The sequence below is a fragment of the Pollicipes pollicipes genome, unplaced genomic scaffold (genome assembly GCF_011947565.3).
Source record: "Pollicipes pollicipes isolate AB1234 unplaced genomic scaffold, Ppol_2.1 Scaffold_3087;HRSCAF=3621_pilon_pilon_pilon, whole genome shotgun sequence".
Lineage (NCBI taxonomy): Eukaryota > Metazoa > Arthropoda > Thecostraca > Pollicipedomorpha > Pollicipedidae > Pollicipes > Pollicipes pollicipes.
This window is the reverse complement of record NW_023596225.1, coordinates 4,465,158-4,486,720: the sequence shown is the minus strand read 5'-3', so window position 1 is coordinate 4,486,720 and position 21,563 is coordinate 4,465,158. Positions and strand designations below refer to the sequence as shown.

General features: G+C 49.8%; 1 protein-coding gene across 1 annotated transcript; it reads left to right on the top strand.

Moving 5' to 3' along the window:
- Window positions 1-2,489: 2,489 nt before the first annotated feature.
- Window positions 2,490-20,102, top strand: LOC119089646 (delta(24)-sterol reductase-like; the record flags this gene model as incomplete). Its single annotated transcript, XM_037212436.1, is given in 14 exon segments — window positions 2,490-2,572; window positions 5,539-5,775; window positions 8,029-8,124; window positions 8,574-8,697; window positions 10,154-10,242; window positions 10,929-11,099; window positions 11,568-11,663; window positions 13,201-13,296; window positions 15,176-15,351; window positions 15,641-15,731; window positions 16,089-16,213; window positions 19,457-19,487; window positions 19,489-19,604; window positions 19,952-20,102. Coding segments are annotated over 13 exon segments (1,587 nt in total), but the record flags the coding sequence as incomplete, so codon positions are not given.
- Window positions 20,103-21,563: the final 1,461 nt, after the last annotated feature.

The window sequence follows — 21,563 nt, the reverse complement described above, 5'->3', positions numbered from 1 at the left end:
CTATGGACGATGTTAAATGCATCCAAAAACAATGCAACTACAGATCGCCCATAGCACGCAGCAGGTTTACACGTGCTTCTTTAAAACTCGCCCCTAGAATGCAACAGGTATCCACATGCTTCTTTAAAACTCGTCCATAGAATGCAACAGGTATCCACATGTTTCTTTAAAGCGTGCCCTTCGTCGCTTATGGAAGTAAGCACGCAAGCAATTGTAATGGCTTAAGTCTCAGTCCGATAGCGTAATTTACGAATGTTGCGTGAAAAGCCGGCAATATAAACGTTAACTCTTGTCCTATAATGCCAGGTTACGCTACCCACCTACGACATATTTAGGTAGCAGCTCGTTCTAGAAAGTGTGCACTTTCGTCCCACATACAATGACGGATCAAATCGGTTATGTTGAAGGAAAGACAAATGAGCGCACGGTGGACCAGTTCATGCCTAAGGCAGGCAGTTTCGTGAAAGTCTGCTTTCTGCTGCGGTGTGGTGTAAGGGAAGACTATTTTCAAAACCACATGCTGTAGGAGGTGCCCCATCAGCATTACGCACCGGAAAGAGTGATGCTGGTCTATAACTATGCAGCAAAGCAGTCATACGATCAGTTCGCACCAATCAGTTTACGCGTATGAACTTTTCGGCCATGCGAGGGAAAGCCGTGGGCAGAAGCTGCCAACGATGGGTGGGAACAGGGCTCGGACAAAGAACATCTGACAGAAGGGCCTTCATTCTGCGACTTGGCTTAAGACAGAAGAAAACCCAGTTTTATGACTTGTCATGTTGTTTTTGACAGATAGCATCTGGAGTTTATGACTGTTTCTACTTAAGCTGCCGCGACAAAAGCTTATCTCTGAAAAAGCAATCGGCGAAATCCAGGCTCAGGAAAACTTTGGCGTTCAATGGGTCATTGGTATGAATTCGAAATTTTGACCGTAAAAAAACATCAAGACCGTAAAACATCAGGACCGTATTTTGACAAGCAGACTATGGAGGGAGATACTTTCCCAACGACTCCAATTCCGTCTCGGCTGGTAAAAGTTCGCCTCCCCAATGTTAAAATGGAGACAACTAAATTAAAATGGAGAAGCCGAGTGGTCTTATTTACCAAATGGTATTGTTCGTGTGAAAGAGTTCGTTAGTTTTCCGGAGGACCATCGACTTGATTCGAAAACAGACGTTGAAAGGGAAGAGTCCTCTTTTAGCCAAATAGTTGCAAAGTAAAATTAAGACAGACGTTGGAAGGGCGGCGGCGCACACTCCGAAGTCGTCTTCGTCGTCGTCGTAAACGCTGCCGCGGCTCGTGACGGGCCACGCCGTCGGAGCCTGAACGTGGACTGATCGGCAGGGATCGTACGTCCCCGTCCGCGTGTCCCATAAAACCACGTGGACCACATATGGGCCCCAGATGGTGAGAACCAATCGGCAGAGGGGCCGCTCACACAGTCGCGGAGACACTGCTGCCGCGCCGGCAGCGACGGCCCGTTTGCTCGCTAACAGGTATAGATGAGTTGAATAGGTTAGACTGTGCACCAGCAGAGAACAGTTGAAGGTCTATATGTTGCATAGCAACCAGGACATTCCCATATCTTCAAAATGTGTTATGTGAATTGAGAGCGTACAATGTCCTCCATGCTAACCTCCTGGTAAAGCTCTTTGACCCTCGTCCTGATAGGGGAGTGTTGGGTGTCAGTGCGGTCCCTCCCCCCCCCCCCCCTAAGGTTTTTGAAGACATTTCTCAGTCACCTTGTGCAATTCGCCTAACTCTTCAGTGGCCTATGTGACATCCATTGTACGTGTTTTAAGCCACAAACTACCCCTTCTCAAACACAGGCAACCTATAAACTCAAAGCTTTTCTGGTTTCGGAGCAGCGACGGTTTTTGAGGACCACTGCACGACGATCTTTGGCCGGCGCGGACGGCAGGCGGCTGCCAGCGATGCCGCGCAACGTGTGAGATGAGCCGACATCGTTACATTTATGGTGTAAGGCACCTTAACTATAGTCTCAAAACACATAAAAAGACCTGAAAAAGGCGCGATTTTCTGGGAAGTTTGATCTTTAACCTGTCACACTGGGGTCAAGTACTAAAATAATAACAGCATACCCTCAGCAATGGCCACCCACTTTTTGAAACGTTTCTACGCCGATGCCTTCAAGCTTTTGGCACCGGCGCCTTGCGAACCTACGTACTCGAAAAGCGTCGGCTCCAACAAATATACTTCGCCTTGCTATGCACCTGACCGGCGGGCAACCAGAGAGTCCGTGGCTACCTGACCGCGCCTGTCACACAGCTCGTCATCATGAAGCCTCGGCCGCTGGCCAGTCTGACGTGTCACATGTCTGGATCCCGTCAGCCGCATGTGAGCCGCGGCCCGGCCCGCCTTCCCAGCCCGCGCCCGCGCCCCGGTGCGTGGATCGTCGGCTGACCTTGTATCTGGCCCGCCGCGTGGGGCGCTCGATAACGGCGGTCCGGCCACGCGACCACTCGCCTGCCGCCTGGCCCACGGATCGGGCCGTCGTCAGGACCCGGGCGCCTCCGACGTCTGGCGCTAGGCGGGCCCGCCGCTATCTACGGTAAGAGATTGGCGCTCTGCCGGCGCCGGCTGGCGGCAAAGCAGTCGCATGTTTTGAGTGTAATGGGAGTTTCCGGTTGCCTTTTTTGGCGCTGGTCTTGGGGGTCTACAGGCGCAGCAGCTGAGTTGGCAGGGGTTGTGGCCGAGGTGTACACGGCCGGTCACGGCGCTCTGAAGAGGTCGCAGCTCAATTTTTGACTAACCATTTCAGTTCACAATCTCATGCCGATGTGGAACACTTCTTTCGAGTTATTCAAGTACAAATTCCCTTCCGTAATAACTAGGAAGAATGTTTAACCACTTGTGTTATGCAGCACAACACATAATTCGTGTAAGAATCTGATATTGCTTGCATAACAGTGGTTTAGAGCCAATTGACGGTAGTTAGATCTGGAAATTGTGCCCACGAACGCCGGATATGAACGACTCGACAATTTTTTATTGAGCTGCAACGCCGCATGGCCAGAGGAATGGCAAGATTTGAATGACGTTGTTACCACGTCATGGATCCCTGGATAATCTTGAAATCGGCTGCACGAAATAATATGCACATATCTGCGGGTGTGTAATTCAGAAACTAGAGGCTGTTAGGTCTTCAGACAGGCAGGGTTGTGATCTGCACTGAATGATCTTCAAGGTAGCTGTTTTTGTTCAAAACCGCACACAATTGTAGGACACTCCCTTTGACTCTTAAAACCCTTCAATCTCTGAGCTACACGCCCGCATTGATGTGCAGACTTTTTGTGCAGACTATTTCAGGGTTACCCAGGATTTCATGACGCAAAAATCACGTCATTCAAATCCTGCCATTCCACTGACCATGGGACGGTCAAAGTCAAGACAAACATACTTGTCGAGTCGCTCAAATCTGGCGTCTGTGAGCACGATTCCCAGATATAATGGCCGTCAATGAGCTGAATCAACCGAATTACTTAAGCACACCGCCATAACCATAAATGGCAATGCAGGTAAGGAAGATGTCATCACAAAAGAGATACAAAAACTCCACGAGATAAGGCCATAGAACGCGTACATGCACTCGTACGTTGAATTCTCACGCATAAATCAACAATGTGACCTTGCGGCTTTGTGAAACGTTCTAGAAGCACCGTGGGTCACGTCGTCCCCTGCAAGCGGCAACTGACAGCGACTCTGTCGCCATAAAAGCGTTCCATGGAAATGATCCAGGAAATGATCAAGCGATTGCGTAATGAGGACCATTATTACTAAGAAGTGAAATTTGTTTATTTGGATCTGTTTTGCAATTAAAATCATGTCATATCACTTGATTTGATTACCGTATTGCTGTACACACACACTGTAGTTGATTGGTTTAAAGGTTCCTTTCTGTGTGAGCGCCTTCGCTGAGCTTTTCAGGGGCTACTTAGCAATAGTTTGCATACGACTGGATTTCAATCCGTCCATTCCGTGTGAGCTGACAAAACTGGAATGTCCGGCCCGGTCCTCATCCATCGGTGGAAGTTTTTGATCCGATCCGATCCGATCCGGCTATCGGATAGATCCACAATCCGTGAGGTGCTCTGCCACCTTCTGGTACCGACGACAGCGGGAGTGACGTGAGATCCGCCGTTGCGTACTTCATCCCCAATGGCGTAGCTGTCAGGGAGAGGAGGGCGAAGCCTCAGGGGTCCTCAGACGAACCTTGCGGGTTTTGTGTTTTAGCCGACGCAGGCTGCCGCCTTGCCAGTACCACGGGAACAAGCGGATGGTGGTGGGTCAATGGTCAATGTCCGGTGCGTGTGCGTTCACGCTAGCTGAATGCTGTTTTTGGTAGGTAATGTAGTCATGTGTGCATTTTCGCTATGCTGTGGTCCAATAAATACCGCAATGTCCGGGATGTCCATCGGCTGTGATATGTGAAATGTTAAGCGTTTCCTGTTGGTAAGTGCATCATTCTGTCTCAGGTGAAGAAGGCATACGCATGATTTAGCTTTGTCGGTACATGTCGCAAAAAAATACTTAATACCAATACCCTTACCCGAAGGCTCCCAGGGCGTGCCATCTGACCCAGGGCTACACTACAATGCACTACACTAACCTGCCGATCGAAAGACAATTGAGTCAAACTATTCGCCATTACAGAGACGCCTGATTTGCAAGTCTGCATTTGCCGCCTCTGTCTATATATGCATGCTTTGTTTTGTCAGTACATGTCGCGCAGTGGGAGTAAATGAGGGTAGTCCTACCCGGTAGATCACCTAGCGCGTCATCTGACCCAACTGGGGAGAGTCGCGCTGCTGATCAGAGGAAGGACCGAAACAAAATATCCGTCATTAGAGAACCGCCTGACTCGCAAGCTGATGGAATTAATTCCTGAGAGCGCTCGGGCGTTTGCTGGAGGAGTTTGCGGACTCGCCGAGGAACGCTGCCTCTGATAAAGTCGGTTTAGCTGCTCCCGGACTCGCTGCGAAGAAACAAGCCTGCAATCGTTCGGGGAGTGTCTAGAACTCATATTCATCCGCGTATCCTCACCACAAAAACGTGGAATTTTGCAATGCTTAACATAAGCATGATTCCCAGGGTCTGGCAGCCTATTCCACAGCCAAGTTTGTTATCAGTGTACGTATGCAAGTCGGGCGCACGAGCCCTTAGGTTGAATGCGTGGCAATAGTAGATGGCTGGTACGCAAGTAACAGGCTCGTGGGTAAACTGGAAGGGGAACTCTTTCGTTTGCGCCCGCATTCTCTGTAGCGACTGAATTATTGAACTGGATGCAGCGTTGACCGAGAGTCACTTGCTGATGTTTCTATCTGGCTTGGTGCTCTGTTTTGAGTGTTGGGCTTTGGAGTTGGCTGCTGACTGTACTCCAATGATTGACGCGCTTCTGAGTCTGCTACCGATGACGGTCCACGCTGAGAGATGTGACCCGAATGAGGCCTGCCACAGTTTGCCGTAAGCAGTTCTGCCTGCTGGGGCCGGTTGTACCTGATACCCGCCACCCCACAGAGCCCCACCGAGATGACGGTAACGGGCGGCGACGGCGGCGGCGGCGGCGGCGGCGGCGGGTGGCGGCAGCGCGCCGTGCGTCTGATGGAGCGCCACCGCGGTCTGATCGTGGTGCTCTTCTGCCTACCGGCCTCGTTCCTGTTCGACATCACGTTCCGGCTGTATTCCTGGGTGCAGCGCGAGCTGTTGTCGGCCAAGGAGCGGCATGGCAGCCGGGTGGCCGAGATCCAGGCGCAGGTGAGAGATGGGCTGGCGGAGTGCTGGTCTTTGAACTGTACTAAATATCCAGGAGTAACGAGGTCCAGGGCCAGGGCGCGACTGAGCATACATGAGGCCTTTAGAGGCAGGATTGCCGGCCTGACCAGTGGCTCCGCCCAGTGGACCAGATACTAAACCGGCCAGCCAGCTTCCCGGCCATCAGTGCGCGAAGGCGAAGTGGCTTGTCGCCCAGAAGCGATTTGCCAACTGAAGCGGAGCGCTCATGGCGCACAGTCGCGCAGTCTTCAGACTCGGTATTCGGGTCTGCTTCTGGCGAAGCTGAAGAGGGGGGGGGGGGGGAGGGACGTCAGTCGCACAGTCGCGCAATCACTCTGCAGGGTCGGTGTCTAAGTCTGCCTCTGGTGACGCTGAAGAGGGGGCGGGAAGTCAGTCGCGCAGTCGCGCAGTCACTACGCAGAGTCTGTGTCTGAGTCTGCCTCTGGTGACGCTGAAGGGGGGGGGGGGAGGGGGGGCGGGACGTCAGTCGTGCAGTTGCGCAGTCATTTTCATCAGCTGTATTCTTTGCAATAGGCGATCTTTTGGGATGTAAAATAAATGTGCGTTATAAGGTCGCTAACCTACAGCAGGTCAGAATCAGGTGATGACTGTTGAGAAAAGCGATTCCTAGGGTGTTCAATCTGTTGCAAAAACGGAGTATTAGACCGAGTCAAACGGCCTTGAGATTTCTATCTAGTGAAAAACGTAGGAGTCAGCTAAGATGCAGAACAATATTATGGCACGTGAGCAGCAATGTAAAGGAAATTTAAAATTTTAAGTTGTGCTCTTGCCACCAGAAAAAAAATATTAAATGATTTGATGAACTGAGTTAATTGTGCTGCTATTGATATCTCGTCACTTGTTTGCAAGTAAGACAGGGCTGAATGGCTCATTTGGACTAAACGTTGTTCTGGATGATTATGCTTGTACTCGAGCCAGGGTCGTGGGGACTGAAAACTAAGGAGACTAGGTAGGCCGTGCCCCCAACTTTCTTGGAGGTTTACATGAAGCCTTTGGGTGCTGACTGGAACGAAGTAGCCAAGCACGGCTGATTACTCCCAAACTTGGCGAGTCTTCCATTACCTCTGACCTGAGCTGTATTGTATGGTGTACATTGGAAGAAGACTTGCTGACAAAACGTTTACAAACAAACGTACAAACAAAACGACAAAACTTTTTTTTTCTGTGCGTGCCTTTTCCATTCCAATCACGTCGGGTGAGAGGCCTTGTGACGGGTGCTGGCCAGTAATATGTACAAGAGACTTAGTCCGGGGAGAGGTTCTGATGGGATGTTGGTCAAGGCTCTTCACAGGAGATCCAGACTCGGGTGGGTGGCGAAGTGACGGGCGCTGGCTGGACTGTATGCAAGAGATCGATGTCCAGTTGAGGGGAGAGGTGGGGCGGTGCTGGTCTGGGTGCTGCACACGACCCGGGAAATCTGGGCGTGGCTGAGTGGTGGGGTGAACGAGGTACTGGGCAGGACGACGTGCATAGGATCCAAGCCAGGGTGGGTAGCGGGGTGGCTGAGTGGTGGGGTGAACGAGGTACTGGGCAGGACGGTGTGCATGGGATCCAAATCCGGGTGAGCGGCGGGGTGATGAGCTGGTCTGGACTTGGTGTGGGAGATCCCGGTCTGGGTGAGAGGCGGCATGAGTCTGTGCTGGTCTCCGAACTACACAGGACACGGGACACTGCACAGGATACAGACTTGGGGAAGTAAAGCATTTGGGTGCCGTCTATTCGCCGAAAGCATTGCATAGGTACATCGCCAGGGAAGGGCGTGCTGCTACTGATGCTATGCGGAATGGTGAATGTATCGCACGAAGTGCAATGGCCGTTGTTACGGACACAGGCTGTAGAACGAGAATAGAATAAAAACAGGACCTGGTCCGGGACGGGATTGCTAACCTGAGCTGAAAAGATTAAAGCTCATGGCGTCGGACTGGGACGTTTCTCGGAGTTCAGGGTCATTCGCAGCTCCGTCTCGGATGATGCTGTCCAAATGGACTGCTTGGCAAAGTGAGGACGTGGAGGATATCTGCGTAACTCGACTAATCCTTACATGATTCAGTTGAGTACAGCTAGGTTTTCTCGTAACAGTGCATCGTGTGAATGGGTCACGAATGTTTATCCTATGTGTTGGCTTGCGACCAAAAAAGGTTCTTAGACCATGCCCATCTGCAGACATTTTATCGTTTACGATTGTACTGTGAGCTAAATATGATTCTGGCACAGGTGCTTCGCTGGAATCAGCTGCCTCCCTCTCAGAGGAAACCCATGTGCACGGGTCGACCCAACTGGCTCAGCCTCTCCACCACCTTCTTCCGCAAGGTGAGCTGTCAGGTGACCACTGCTGACTTTGGTTAGCCACCCATAGCTGTAAGTGCATGATAGCCGTTAGCCACAAAAGCTTGATTGCTGTTCTGTCCTTATGCGCAGTATCAGGTGCTGAGTTTGAAGCAATATAGAATACATGATCACGCCGTGCGGGGCAGTGTGGAGCAGTGTGGAGTTATGAATGGCGGGCAGGCTGGATGGCTGGCCCACCTACACCAGGTTACGGCGGCGCTTGTGACATTAGATCATGCGCTGATATCACAGGCTACAGATTGGATGCGTGTGGTGCTTAACCGAGGTACTGAGATTATGGCTTCAGTTATCACGCTCGAGAACTGCTCTGAGATATCTGTTACCAGTTGAGCAACATCTCGACGTACCGTGACCTGAGCGGGTCATTATCCCAAAGGTTCTGACTGATGTCTTTTGGCTTCACCCCACAGGACCTGTGCCACCGTGTTCCAATTCCTCTATATGATATACTGTCTCTGGACGAGTCCAAGATGACGGTTAGGGTGGAGCCGATGGTCACTGTGGGCCAGATCACCGAGTACCTTATCCCAAAAGGTCAGTACTGCTGAGGCCCGCTCTCGCTGGCCAGATCACCGAGTACCTTATCCCAAAAGGTCAGTACTGCTGAGGCCCGCTCTCGCTGGCTTTGAGTCGTTCCGAGAGGTCAATACTGCTGAGGCCCGCTCTCGCTGGCTTCGAGTCGTCCCGAGAGGTGAGTGCTGCTGAGGCCCGCTCTCGCTGGCTTCGAGTCGTCCCGAGAGGTCAGTACTGTAAGGCCCGCTCTCGCTGGCTTTGAGTCATCCCGAGAGGTCAGTTCTGCTGAGGCCCGTCCTCGCTGGCCTCAAGTCGTCCCGAGAGGTCAATTCTGCTGACGTTTGGCCTTGCTGGCTCCGAGTCTTCTACCGCTGATTTGAAGTTTAAATCCCGCCTCAGATTAGTTGCTTTGAATAGTAAATTTTTACCCTAGCCAGGTGTGCGTGCGTGCGTGCGTGTGTGCGTGCGTGCGTGGGTGCGTGCACTTCACTAGAGCTCCTACCGGCAATGCCTTCACTTCGTGCTCGCACGCTTACAGCACCACCAGTCCAGAGCATAGCTTTTCACAAATATATCAGGACTAATGTTTTCAGATTTAGCGTCTGCGGATAGGCAAAATTATGAACACAGATGAGCACTCACTAGTGCTTAAATCGCTATCGCTTGCATGCGAAGTACGCGGTTACAAAAAGTATGCTAGAACGCTGCATATTTCACGTTGCTGCCACCTCAGTATGGCGGCGAGACGGGCCTCCATGGGACGCCGACGGGCAAACAAATGCTAGAAATCGGGTGGGTGGGGGGGGGGGGGGGGGGAAGTGCGTATTGAGATTTTGGGAAAAGTTGCGTCTTCGCACGGTGCGGAATTTGAGCACATTTGGGGACAGGGGCAGACGAATCGTATCAATGACTGGGCATGGGGTTCATGACAGGCGGATCACAGCTTGCTAAATCCAACTTGTGAGCGTTGTTTGTGCAACCGTATACGTTGCGCAGACCGCCTGATCGCGTGAAGAATTATGTCGTTTTGATAAGCGTGTTTGTACGTTTGTGTTTCGTAATATACCAGCCATTTCAGTCGTTCTCGGTCGGTGATTGTGAACGCAAAAAATAATGGATGAGTGTAAGTGAAAGCTAAGCGAGGAATTCATTTTGTTTTTCAATTATTTTGCGCCACAGAATTTCGTCATGTATGCCTAACGCGGTAAATAGCCCACGGACTACATTCGGGTCAACTGTTGCAGATTGGCGGGCCAACAAATTGCGCCTCTCCTTAACACCTATGGAAATAACTGTCATCACATGGGGATGAGAGTTATTTCCTTGCTTGATCACCGCGCTTGACCAGCGACCACGAACTGGTTCCCGTGTGTACTTGGCCGATAGCTGTAGCGCGCTGCCGCAGGCTACACGCTGGCGGTGACCACGAACTGGTTCCCGTGTGTACTTGACCGATAGCTGTGGTGCGCTGCCGCAGGCTACACGCTGGCGGTGACCCTGGAGATCGCAGACGCCACCCTCGGAGGCCTGGCATTCGGTGTCGGCATGACCACCTACTCGCACAAGGTAACACCGGCCGCCTATCGATTATTTCTCCCGGTGCCTTATGCGATTAGATATCTTAAAGGCCAATATTGGTATCGTGAACATGTTGCCATAATATTGTGTCATTATCCGCTTTCATCGAAACAACAAAAGACGTATGGCTGCTCTGAAGCTGTTGACTGATGCTTTCCATAATGAGAGAGAGAGAGAGAGAGAGGAGAGAGAGAGAGAGAGAGAGAGTGTGTGTGTGTGTGTGTGTGTGTGTGTGTGTGTGTGTGTGTGTGTGTGTGTGTGTGTGTGTGTGTGTGTGTGTGTGTGTGTGTGTGTGTGTGGTGTGTGTGTGTGTGTGTGTGTGTGTGTGTGTGTGTGTGTGTGTGTGTGTGTGTGTGTGTGTGTGTGTGTGTGTGTGTGTGTGTGTGTGTGTGTGTGTGTGTGTGTGTGTGTGTGTGTGTGTGTGTGTGTGTGTGTGTGTGTGTGTGTGTGTGTGTGTGTGTGTGTGTGTGTGTGTGTGTGTGTGTGTGTGTGTGTGTGTGTGTGTGTGTGTGTTGTGTGTGTGTGTGTGTGTTGGCGCCTTGACCTCACATCAATAAACCAAAAATAACGAACTTCGCGAGGTATGTTGTGGCTTTGTACCCAATGAAAGCGTTTCCCGCTGTTGAAATTGTGCCACCGATTGATGTTCATCGTTTTATGCGCCGGATGGTCAGGTGGGCCTGTACCAGGAGACGGTGCGCGCTTATGAGGTCGTGCTGGGCGACGGTACGCTGGCACGCGTGACCCGCGACAACGAGTACCAGGACCTGTACTACACGCTACCCTGGTCACACGGAACACTCGGCTTCCTGGTGGCGCTCGAGCTGGAGATCATCAGGGTCAAGGTGGGGGACCTCCACAACCATTTTGCATTATATGGCGATGGGATACAAATGTGCTTCACCTGCTCATATATGTTGTGCGCGCGGTTAGGCTGCGCTTCCACAAGCGGTGGCTCGTGGAACTACTGCTTCAAGTTCCCGACGATCGCAAAAACGATGCCTGGGTCTGTATGTATTTGTCACGTGTCGTACCCGTGAGATGCCCCTGACTCACTCGCTACCATTTTACCCACGAACGTATCTTAGCGAACTCAGTCATCGGCGCAGACATTTTCTGCCTACACCTCTGGCTAAATTAAGAGTCCGTGATGAATCGGTCGTGTGTCCCACGAAACAGTGGCGAAACAAGTTTGGTTCACGTTATACGAGCAGAAGCAGTTTTCTGGGCATTTCATTTTCACCCGCTCTTGTACATGTCCCTGGCTACACACTTGTGACATGTGTTCGGCCTTATGTTGTCTGCCTGCGTAGCCGTACGTGCACATGGAGTACATCCCGGTGACCGGCCAGAAAAAGTACTGCGACATGATGCGGGACCTCTCCGGCGCCTGCGACAAGGATAAACAGGCAAGCAAATTGTCTCACTCGTAAAGCTGGTGTGATTTGACGGAATCTGACTGTTACTGGCCGATCGTCATCATACACAACGGGATTTAAGTATGAAAGGGACTATTCCATAAAGGTTTGAATTTTATGATCGAGTAGGCATTTCAAGATTTTTCCTTGCAGTTCACGACCATGTCCTTTTGTAAGACTCCAAAGCGTCTTGTTTCTGAGCTTGACGCACGCAAACTTGAGCAGCTATTTCGCGACGCCTATTTCGAAGTCACCAAACATGTATGAGGTCATAGAACCGTCACACGAATGCCCCACGTCATTCGCTGTGCTGTGCTCACGGTCATGAAACATACGGCCCCCGGGCGTTCGTGTCTGGAGTATGTCGGTACGAAGTGTTTCAACGATGGAAGGCAATTAGCCAGCGACCATTTGAAACTACTGATGGCCTGTATTAACCACGAACCGGGTTTTGTGAAAGAGAACACAGGCATTTGGGCAATGCTACTAGTTTTGATAGACATGATCCCACCAACTAGTTAGCACCCGGTCGTTACTACGTCATCGCTTGATAACGTTATGGAACGTTTTTTTATGACGTCAGAGTCGCTGTCAGTCTGTCCATGTCATAACTGCTGCTCTGTCCCTTGTGGTTCGTCTACGCACTGTAAGATGGCGTTAGTGGTCTAGCCGTTTAAGTTTTTATTACTTGCGGTATGCGCTTGTGGTTTGGCTTTTTATCTTGGTGCTCCGGCATATTTTTCCGTGATGTATGTATATATATATATATATATATATATATATATATATATATATATATATATATATATATTACTAGTATTTACATTCTCGATTACGGTGCTTTTTTAACTTATGCGGTCGTAAATAGCAGAACTGTCCAAATACCTATCTTATTTGTTACAAAACGTGGTTCGTGATCGATACAAGCCATCATCAGTTGAAACTAGCTATAAGCCAATAGCCTTCTATCATTGAGACACTTGATCCTACTTCACCGAAAGCACGAAGAAGAAACCGGTCAAACTTTTGTTGACCACGGGCACAACACGGTCAACGAGGTGGGCTATTCGCGTAATGTATCTACGACGGCATACATATCTGGGTGGCTCTCTCAGAGGCAGCGCCTAACAGGCCGCACATGTTCACGTGCACCAAGTTCAGCTACAAAAGGATCTGAAGGTTTAAAAAGGACATGACTGTAAACTGCTGGTAATTATGATGAGAATTGCGTTCTCAGTTCAAATCCCAAAGAAATGGAGAACAGACCCTTTTAATTACACAAGCCCGTTGGGATATATTTCATATCGATTGGCAGTTGCAGTGAGTTATGCATAACCGCGAAGGATCAATCGGGTAAAACGGCGACATGATTTAGCGAGGGTAGTGGCACACTGACCATGCGTGTTGGCCTCTGAATCGTGTGTTCGGTCTGCTATGCTATGCATGTTCTGGTTATCCGGTTGAGCGACGGCTCTTCGCATGCTCTGCACCCTCGGTGACTTGTTCAGTGCGTCACTCGTGTCTTCAGACGGCGGACTACCTGGAGGGTACCGTGTACAGCAAGAACCAGGCGGTCATCATGGTCGGCAACCTGGCGGACCTGCCGGCCGGACAGGAACACAAGGTCAGTTACGAGGCTCAAACAGCCCGGCGCACTTGCCGGCCTCACAGGAACACGAGGTGGGTCGTGTCGCACCGGCGTGAGCTGTTTTGATGGAGAGCGCTGGCACCTCGGCCTCTATCAACCCTGGCAAACATGTACGGTTTTGGAAGATGTCCAGTTTGGGACGGTTTTCATAGCAATCTGATCATTTAGTCACCGTCATTGAGACTCTGCGACGCACTCAAGCTGCTGAAGCGGCTTGGCGTCGCCTTGCTCGCACCCTGGTGGGAAGAGCGGGCGCCGCGGGGTATCGAACTCCGTGCCTCTGGATTCCAAGACGCTCAGCTTAACCACTACATTACCAGCACCCCGATAATTTATCAACCTAAATACTACCGGCGTTGACCCAACAGCACTAGCCGCTTCAGTGGTCCGGAGCTGCTGGTCTGATTTCAGCTGACGGAATCTGACCTGTGGCTGATTTCAGAGATAATCTGATCAGCAAGCATAGTATGTAGCGAGGTAATTGTTGGGCCGTCGCGTCGCTCCCGGGCATCCTCCCATAGGCAGTTGTAGATTCTGAACGCTGTATTTTCTACTGTGTAGTACAGTAACGCCACTATTTTTTGCCAATATTTTTGAAGGATTTTTCGATATTACGGCACAATTCGCCGTCGATGTAGGATAATTTGAGGTATACCATATTTTTTTCTTTCTGGTGGATGAGCGCGACTGGAACGCTGGTTGGTAACTTTTTAATTAAGATTGAAATTATCTCGAGGAATGTCTGTTACTTTGGAATCTAGGTGGAACACGGATTTTGCTGCAGTGAATTGCCTACCGCGTGGTTGAAAGATTAACAGCCGCCGTGGCTAATTAAAAAAAAATTGTGTGGCCCTGGATGTGCGGATTAATAATGTAAGGTTATACCAGCGTGCGTTCCTTTTACGTAAAGCTTAGTTTGTACTTGTTTCGGGACGTGTCAAGAGGACGTCTAAACGGGAAAGAGCCGTGCTCATCCTGACCCCCGGGTGAAAACTGAATGCATCGGTGGTAAGAGTTCATGTGGTCTTGAAATCCACAGAAACGCAACCAACTCCTTCAATTGCGCCAGCACATTTGACCAGTTCCGTGTCACTACTTGAAAACTTTAAAGTAAAATGCTTCCTTGAAGCTCCCTACAGCTGCCTTTTTTTATTCACAATTGATGTATCACTAAACACCAATGTTCCTATGGATAATATCATCGCGGAAATGCCTGACGTACCTCAGGGCTGTGTCAGTATAAGTCAGTTTGCTTTCCGCGCTTGATGGCGCAGATCTTATGAGATTACGCATAAACGACAGCTTTTCAACAAGAAAACGTAAACTTTAAGCAAAACTCCGGGTAGCGATGGGAAGCGTAACTATCTGTAAAATATGACAAAATGTGCATTTTTGGCCGCGCAGCACAGTGCCGTGACGGGGCGGCGCGGGTCCGCGCGCGGCGTGGGTCGCGAGCGGCATGTCCCGGGCCGGGTGGCACTCAATCCACAACGCCTCAGTTTGAGCCCTAGGTCGTGCAACAAGGGAAATGTTGCGCGCGTTATTTTCAAGAGCTTCTGAAGGTTTGAGGAGCTTTCAGCCTTCGCATTTGGAAGCAAAATAAGGTTTTGCCAATGAGAAGCTGTGCTGAGCAACGGCGGCGACGTGCTCTCGTGCCAAAATGCATCCGCGGCTAGTGGATGGGAAGTCACATTACACGTTAACTGCAGTTTGGACTTCGGCCGACGTTTGAGGCACAGTAGTTCTCGGGTCATAGCCGTATCCAAGACCTCGCCGTCCAGCTTTGAAATGGTCTCACGGGGAGTGGAAACCATTGACACCGGAGCGACGAACGCAACTCGTACTCCCTTTGCAGGTGAACCACATCGCGCGCTGGTACAAACCCTGGTTCTACAAACACGCCGAGAGCTTCCTGAGCGGGGGTCGGGCGGACGAGTACATTCCGCTGCGGGAGTACCTGCTGCGCCACAACCGCGCCATCTTTTGGGTGGTCGAGGCCATGATACCGTTCGGCAACAACCCGATCTTTAGGTGAGGTCTTCCGCCCTGCGTGCAAAGGAATATGTCATGCTTCAGAAAGCAGCAGAGAATCACGTAAACTTCCGCTGAAACGGGCTGTTTCTGCTGCATGGTCCGTCCTGCCGCGTCCAGCGATACCACATTTACGTGGCAGCCAATCAGCGTCGTCTTTCCCAATATGATGATCGGTGCATGGCGCATGATTGTGCGGATCAAATGTGTGCACATGTCGCTAGCTTCACGTGGCTAGGAAAAATTATAAGCTCGTGGTAATAATGAAACATGAACGCTCTTTGTGCAGGTTTTTCCTTGGTTGGCTGCTGCCGCCGAAGCCAGCCTTCTTAAAGCTCACTACAACTCCAGGAGTCCGGGCTATGACTTTCACCAAACAAGTGAGATGGCGAACTGCCTTGGCGCTGCGGCAGGGAGCACCGAGTCACTGGCGCGCCGTGCAGCCCAGGATTGAGCGGAAAAAGAATTGAGGCGTTTCATATGCAGTGCCCAACTGTCTGTAGCCTGTTAATTGATCGCGTTACATATCTCTTTAAGATATGACAGCAAAAGCGCACTATAAAGGTGGCATGTTCAAATTTAAACCGGGTTTTTATATTACTGATTTCGTGTGGTGATTTTCTTCAACTGAATGCCTTCTTGTTGAACTTTTCGGGCATCATAGAATGACGCGCCACCATGCAAAACATGGAATCTAGAACTACGACAAATACTGTAAAGCCCGTCCCATATTTCAGGTATTTCAAGACATCGTTCTTCCCATGAACATTCTTGAAAAGCAGATCGACATAAGCGAGGAGCTCTTTGACACGTACCCCGTGTTGATCTACCCGTGCCGTATATACGATCACGGGAAACACACGTAAGTCTGTGTCCACGCTAAGCCATCCCATCTGACTGTCAGTCTAACGCCGCTTGTTCAATTAGAGATGCGGGTTGTGGTCTGGTTGCGTATGCTATGAACGGTAGGCATGGCACGTAACACCCTGCACAACAAAGAAGACGATCGTAAACGATTTGTCATGAAATTCTCTGATTTACTTAGCTAGGTGGATTAGCTGACAAATGAGTATCAGAAACTCATCGACGCCTTTTCTACATTGGTGGGGTGGGGGTGGGGTTCGGTGCTGGCCTCCCTAAGGTTTTCTTAGGATATCTTTCCTGCACGTCGTGCACATGCGCCCAAGTTTTCGGCAGTCTATGTGGCATCCATTACGCATGTTTTGACACAAAAAGGTACCCCTAGCATTTGAGGTTTCTGAAGAGCGACGTCAATTTAGATATAATGCACGGTGATATACGGTTGGCGCGTGCGGCGGGCGGCAACCGACAGTTCCCCGGACCACACGCGGCGGGTCGACCCTGTTACATTAACGAAGCCCTACATCATAAAGATATGCTCGAAACATCTAGAAATGCATTCTGTCGTACTCAGAATTGAACAAGTATACGCCTCTTAAGTTTTGTGTTGCTGTGAGGCGTGGTCTCGTACCTACACATGAGCATGTAGAGCCGAAAAGGTGAGATTGTGGAAAAAGTTGACATTTGACCTGGCTTAGTGGGATACATTCTTGACCCAGTATCCTAACTTTTGTTATAAATCGCGAGATTTGGTCGAGACCAATCGACTGTTGCTTTTCCGAAGGCTATATGTTTCATAGTTTGGGCACGGCAGGAGGACCGTCGCACCGATCGCCCCCCCCCCCCTTACCAGTCGCGTTACGAAAAGCGGCGAATCAGGGCGAGGTTTAACAGGTGACGCAGGATTGCCCACCCCTGTTCACTGTGGCACGCAAAACGTCACGTTAATACCGCCACTAGCAACTGAGGCTTTGAAGGCTGCGTCGCTGGTGATGTTGGTCGCCATCGCTTAAGCGCGCCATCGGCGCATTCAAGTCAGCAATGGACGATATGCTGGACTTCTCTTTGGAAAGAACGATGGATTCGGCTGGGATCTGTGAAGGCTTGGTTGGTCCAGGATCGTGGAGACGCATGCCGGCTAATTCTTCAAACAAAGACAAATCCGTAATCTTAAGCCTGGCTTCCGCGTTTTTTTCGGCTTGTTTAAACGTGAAGTGAGGTGCAAAGTGGATAGGTGTGCCCTCTGGTCAAATTAGCCGCTTTTCCAAAAAAGCTCGGTTTTGACAATCACGATTAAAGGGCCTCGCTCAGTATACAGTGGCCCAGAATCGATGTGTTGTAAATTGGGGGATAAGTGGACCATTTTAGGGGGAGGGGGCTAAGGTGGCCCCCTAGCCCGAGAACCATGTATCTATATGTATATATGTATATATATTTATATATATATACATATATACATACATATGTATACATATTTGACGTCCGTCACTTTTCGGGGAATGGCTGCCAGCTCCATCAGCAGTGTGAGAAACAACCAGGATTTAATAGATATGAGCCGGTGTGTATTACTAGGCAAAGCTGTACAAGGAGCTTCAAGAGCCCCCCCCCCCTCGGGTCTTTCCGGAGTACATTTTGACGGTTTCGGGCACAATGTACCGTGCTCAGTGAGATAGCCTAGATCTATTTTCGTATCCATATCACTCGGAAGTATATTGCTGTTGTCCTGTTTTTTGTAGTCAGGTCATCCCACGTCAACCGAGGAAGGCTTCATCACTTTGTCACAGCCATCTGGTTCATTTTTACGAGAGCTTTCCATTGCCGTTTTCTCCATGTCTTTAGCTTGTTTGTTTTCGGAGATGTGAGGACGGGCCTGTGATGTGGTCGGCCCCGTGCGAGTGAAAAACATGCGTAGTGTGAGGGCTAATGAGAAGCTCTTTCCATGGAATGTATTTGTTTTTCCAGTCCGTACCTATGCAGTTGGGGCGGCTGCTTCGCTTTTCAAAGTTGATATGGCCGCTGTCACGCCTGTCATGCCATATTCTCTGTCCTTCATGGTTTGTAAATCGTTTCAGCTGTTAAGTGCATTTGTGAGGAACATTATGCATATAGATAAGACAGCACTGTTGTCGCCATAGGATAACCAGGAGAAAGGATAGTGCATTGATATTCGGGTACTTGTATTTATCGAAACTCATATGAGTAATGCATTCAACATGCAAAGTTGCCTTTCGATCACACTCGATTTTTCCTTTTAATAGCGAGCAACAGCTTTTACAAGTCACCAACATTTAGGGGATTAAAAGATGAGCAATTGGCAGCCATTGATACGATACGGTGTGTATCCAACTAAGTATTAAAGAGAATGCTCCTCATTTGCATGGGGTTATGAACCAAAATAGCGATCTTGAAGATCATTTGCAAAGCCTTTACACTTTATTTATGCTATGGTATAAAGAAACTACAATGCCCTTACACTTACCGCTATATTCAACTGTTATATCATCATTTTTACTAAGGTCTCTGGCAAGCTGATCTGTAGTGACATTTAGTTTGTCCACTTTATGGTTTTTGAAAGCTTGAAAATTCTGCTGAAGGTGATACCAGGATCTCCTGAGACTTCTGCCGTCCAAAGGTAAAACTCCACATGTCCATTTCTGGCCATTTTGCGTTTTTTATGTCATCTGATTCGTCTCCTCATCATAAATTCAGATTGTTAAACCAATGATTCATATATTGCACGCGCTTTTAGTTAAAATAATGCGTTAAAAGCTTGTGAAAATTTGGACCGATGGTTTTAATAACCAAATCTAGCATGAGTAGACGCATCAGAAGACATCAAAAACCTAAAACGGCCAAGAATTAACACATGGGTTTTACCTTTGGACGGCATATCTACAAACATTGTAAGTCTTGCAATGTGTTGTAGATATCAGAAGGCCTCCGGTTATCTGGAATCTGGCCACGTTCTGAGATCCAGGTTCTTTTTAGGTTTTGCTGAAGAATGCTCTTGTGTCTGAGATGTTTTTGATGTGTACCAAGAATTTTCTAAGATCTGGGTTCTTTAAACAAAAGTTGCTTAAGAGTTTTGAAAGGCTTGGGATCCTGTTTGAAACATTGTGGAAGCGTGTTTTGTGATTTAGGATTTCCATGGGATCCAGGGACACGTCTGCCTTGTCGTTGCCCATTTCTCCCCCTCTCCGCTTGAGTGGTGTACGATCACTCTTGACCCCCGACACTCCGGCAGGGGTCAGCTGCGTCCCCCGAGGCCTGACCAGCTTGTGCCCTGGTGCCGGCTGGGCCATGTTTAACGACCTGGGCGTGTACGGCGTGCCGGGACCGGTGCGACGCAAGCAACGATACGATGCCGTTCGCCAGATGCGCGCCATGGAGAAGTCAGTCACTGCTGGCGAACGGGAGCTTCGCCGGCACAACGCGCTTATAAGAACCGCGGAACTGCGTTTTGAAGTTTTCCTTGTGTATAATATGGTACCCGGTTGTGACAAAAGTGTTTTCATGCCAGCATATGTGGAGCCAGCAATTTTCTTTCTTTATTGTTTCGACGCCTCTACCAATCTGACTGGGTCAGTTATTTTATTGACATGCTCTGAGCGCACATGAAATATCTTGTGGAATTGCAACTCGCTGTGTTCCCTACAGCATAAGAGCTGTACGTCCTGCGTGTCACGTGCCCAGGTGATCCCCTTTGCTCGTCTGATAGCCAACTGTCCGTGCCCTGCAGGTTTTGCCGGGATGTTGGCGGCTACCCTTTCCTTTACGCCGACATCTTCATGTCGCGGAAGGAGTTCGAGGAGATGTTTGACCTGACCGCTTACGAGCGCGTTAGGGACAAATATCACGCCAACGGTGCCTTCCCTCACCTGTACGACAAGGTATCTACCAATCGGATGATGCTCATAGCTAATATTCATGATAAACTGGCTGTACCTATAATCCGCCATGAGAACTATCGCGTTTTTGTTTTAACGTGCTAGGTATTTATCAAACGTGCATCTGAATCTGAGTCATCTGCGAACTGCCATCTGTGCATCAGGCCAGGGGCAGGGGTGTCAATTTACATCCTTTTGGATGGGCTACTACCCCCTTCCATGTCCACGTTGCATCCCTCCCCTAACGGCGAGTTTTTCCTCGCCCCTTATTTCCTGGAGTCTGAGCACAAGCAGAATGGTAAAAATGAGAGCTCAAAATTATGTCAGTCTTAATGAAGGTTTATAATAAACGTCTCACAGGAAAAACGGACGAAGCGAATTAAAACTGTGACGTTGTGTCCCACTGAGTGCAGCTGAATGAGCTAGTCATGCTTTTAAGCTATGCGTTTAGACAGTATTGTCTGCTTTTGCTGCATGCTGCACGTCTTTAATTACATGATGTATGTGTCTTGTTGACTCTGGTCTGATTTTGCGTTATTGTCTTGAGTATTTTGTCATCATTCAGTGATGTTTTAAGTTCTTCGAACTGCGAAAAGTTTCGTTATTCTGTCGTAATGGCTTATTGAACAATTACAACAAATCGGCCGAATATTAGCATCCAAGAACCTCACAAATTTACCAGCCGTCTAAGTTCGCAAAAACCATGGATGATTGGAGCCGATCACAAAATGACAGCCGGCTAAACCGATTGAAGGAATCGTCTGACAATGAACTTCAAAACAACACTAGCCGCGCCGAACATGTCCAGCGCGAATGCTGCATTGCATCATGCACTTCGCTTTTCGGCTACCGTACGGAGATTTCCGTGGCGGCGCTAAATAGTGGTGCGTACCAACTTACGCTCTATATTCCCGGGGCCGCACACATCCAACTCACGCTCTGTATTCCCGAGGCCGCACACATCCAACTCACGCTCTGTATTCCCGAGGCCGCACATCCAACTTACGCTCTGTATTCCCGAGGCCGCACACATCCAACTCACGCTCTGTATTCCCGAGGCCGCACACATCCACTCACGCTCTGTATTCCGAGGCCGCACACATCCAACTCACGCTCTGTATTCCCGAGGCCGCACACATCCAACTCCCGCTCTGTATTTCCCTCCGCTCTGGGCCCGGCCCGCACACATCCAACTGCCGCTCTGTATTCCCGAGGCCGCACACATCCAACTCACGCTCTGTATTCCCGAGGCCGCACACATCCAACTCCCGCCCTGTATTCCCGAGGCCGCACACATCCACTCCCGCTCTGTATTCCCGGGGCCGTACACATCCAACTCCCAACTCCCGCTCTGTATTCCCGGGGCCGCACACATCCAACTCCCGCTCTGTATTCCCGAGGCCGCACACATCCAACTCACGCTCTGTATTCCCGAGGCCGCACACATCCAACAACGGCTGAAGC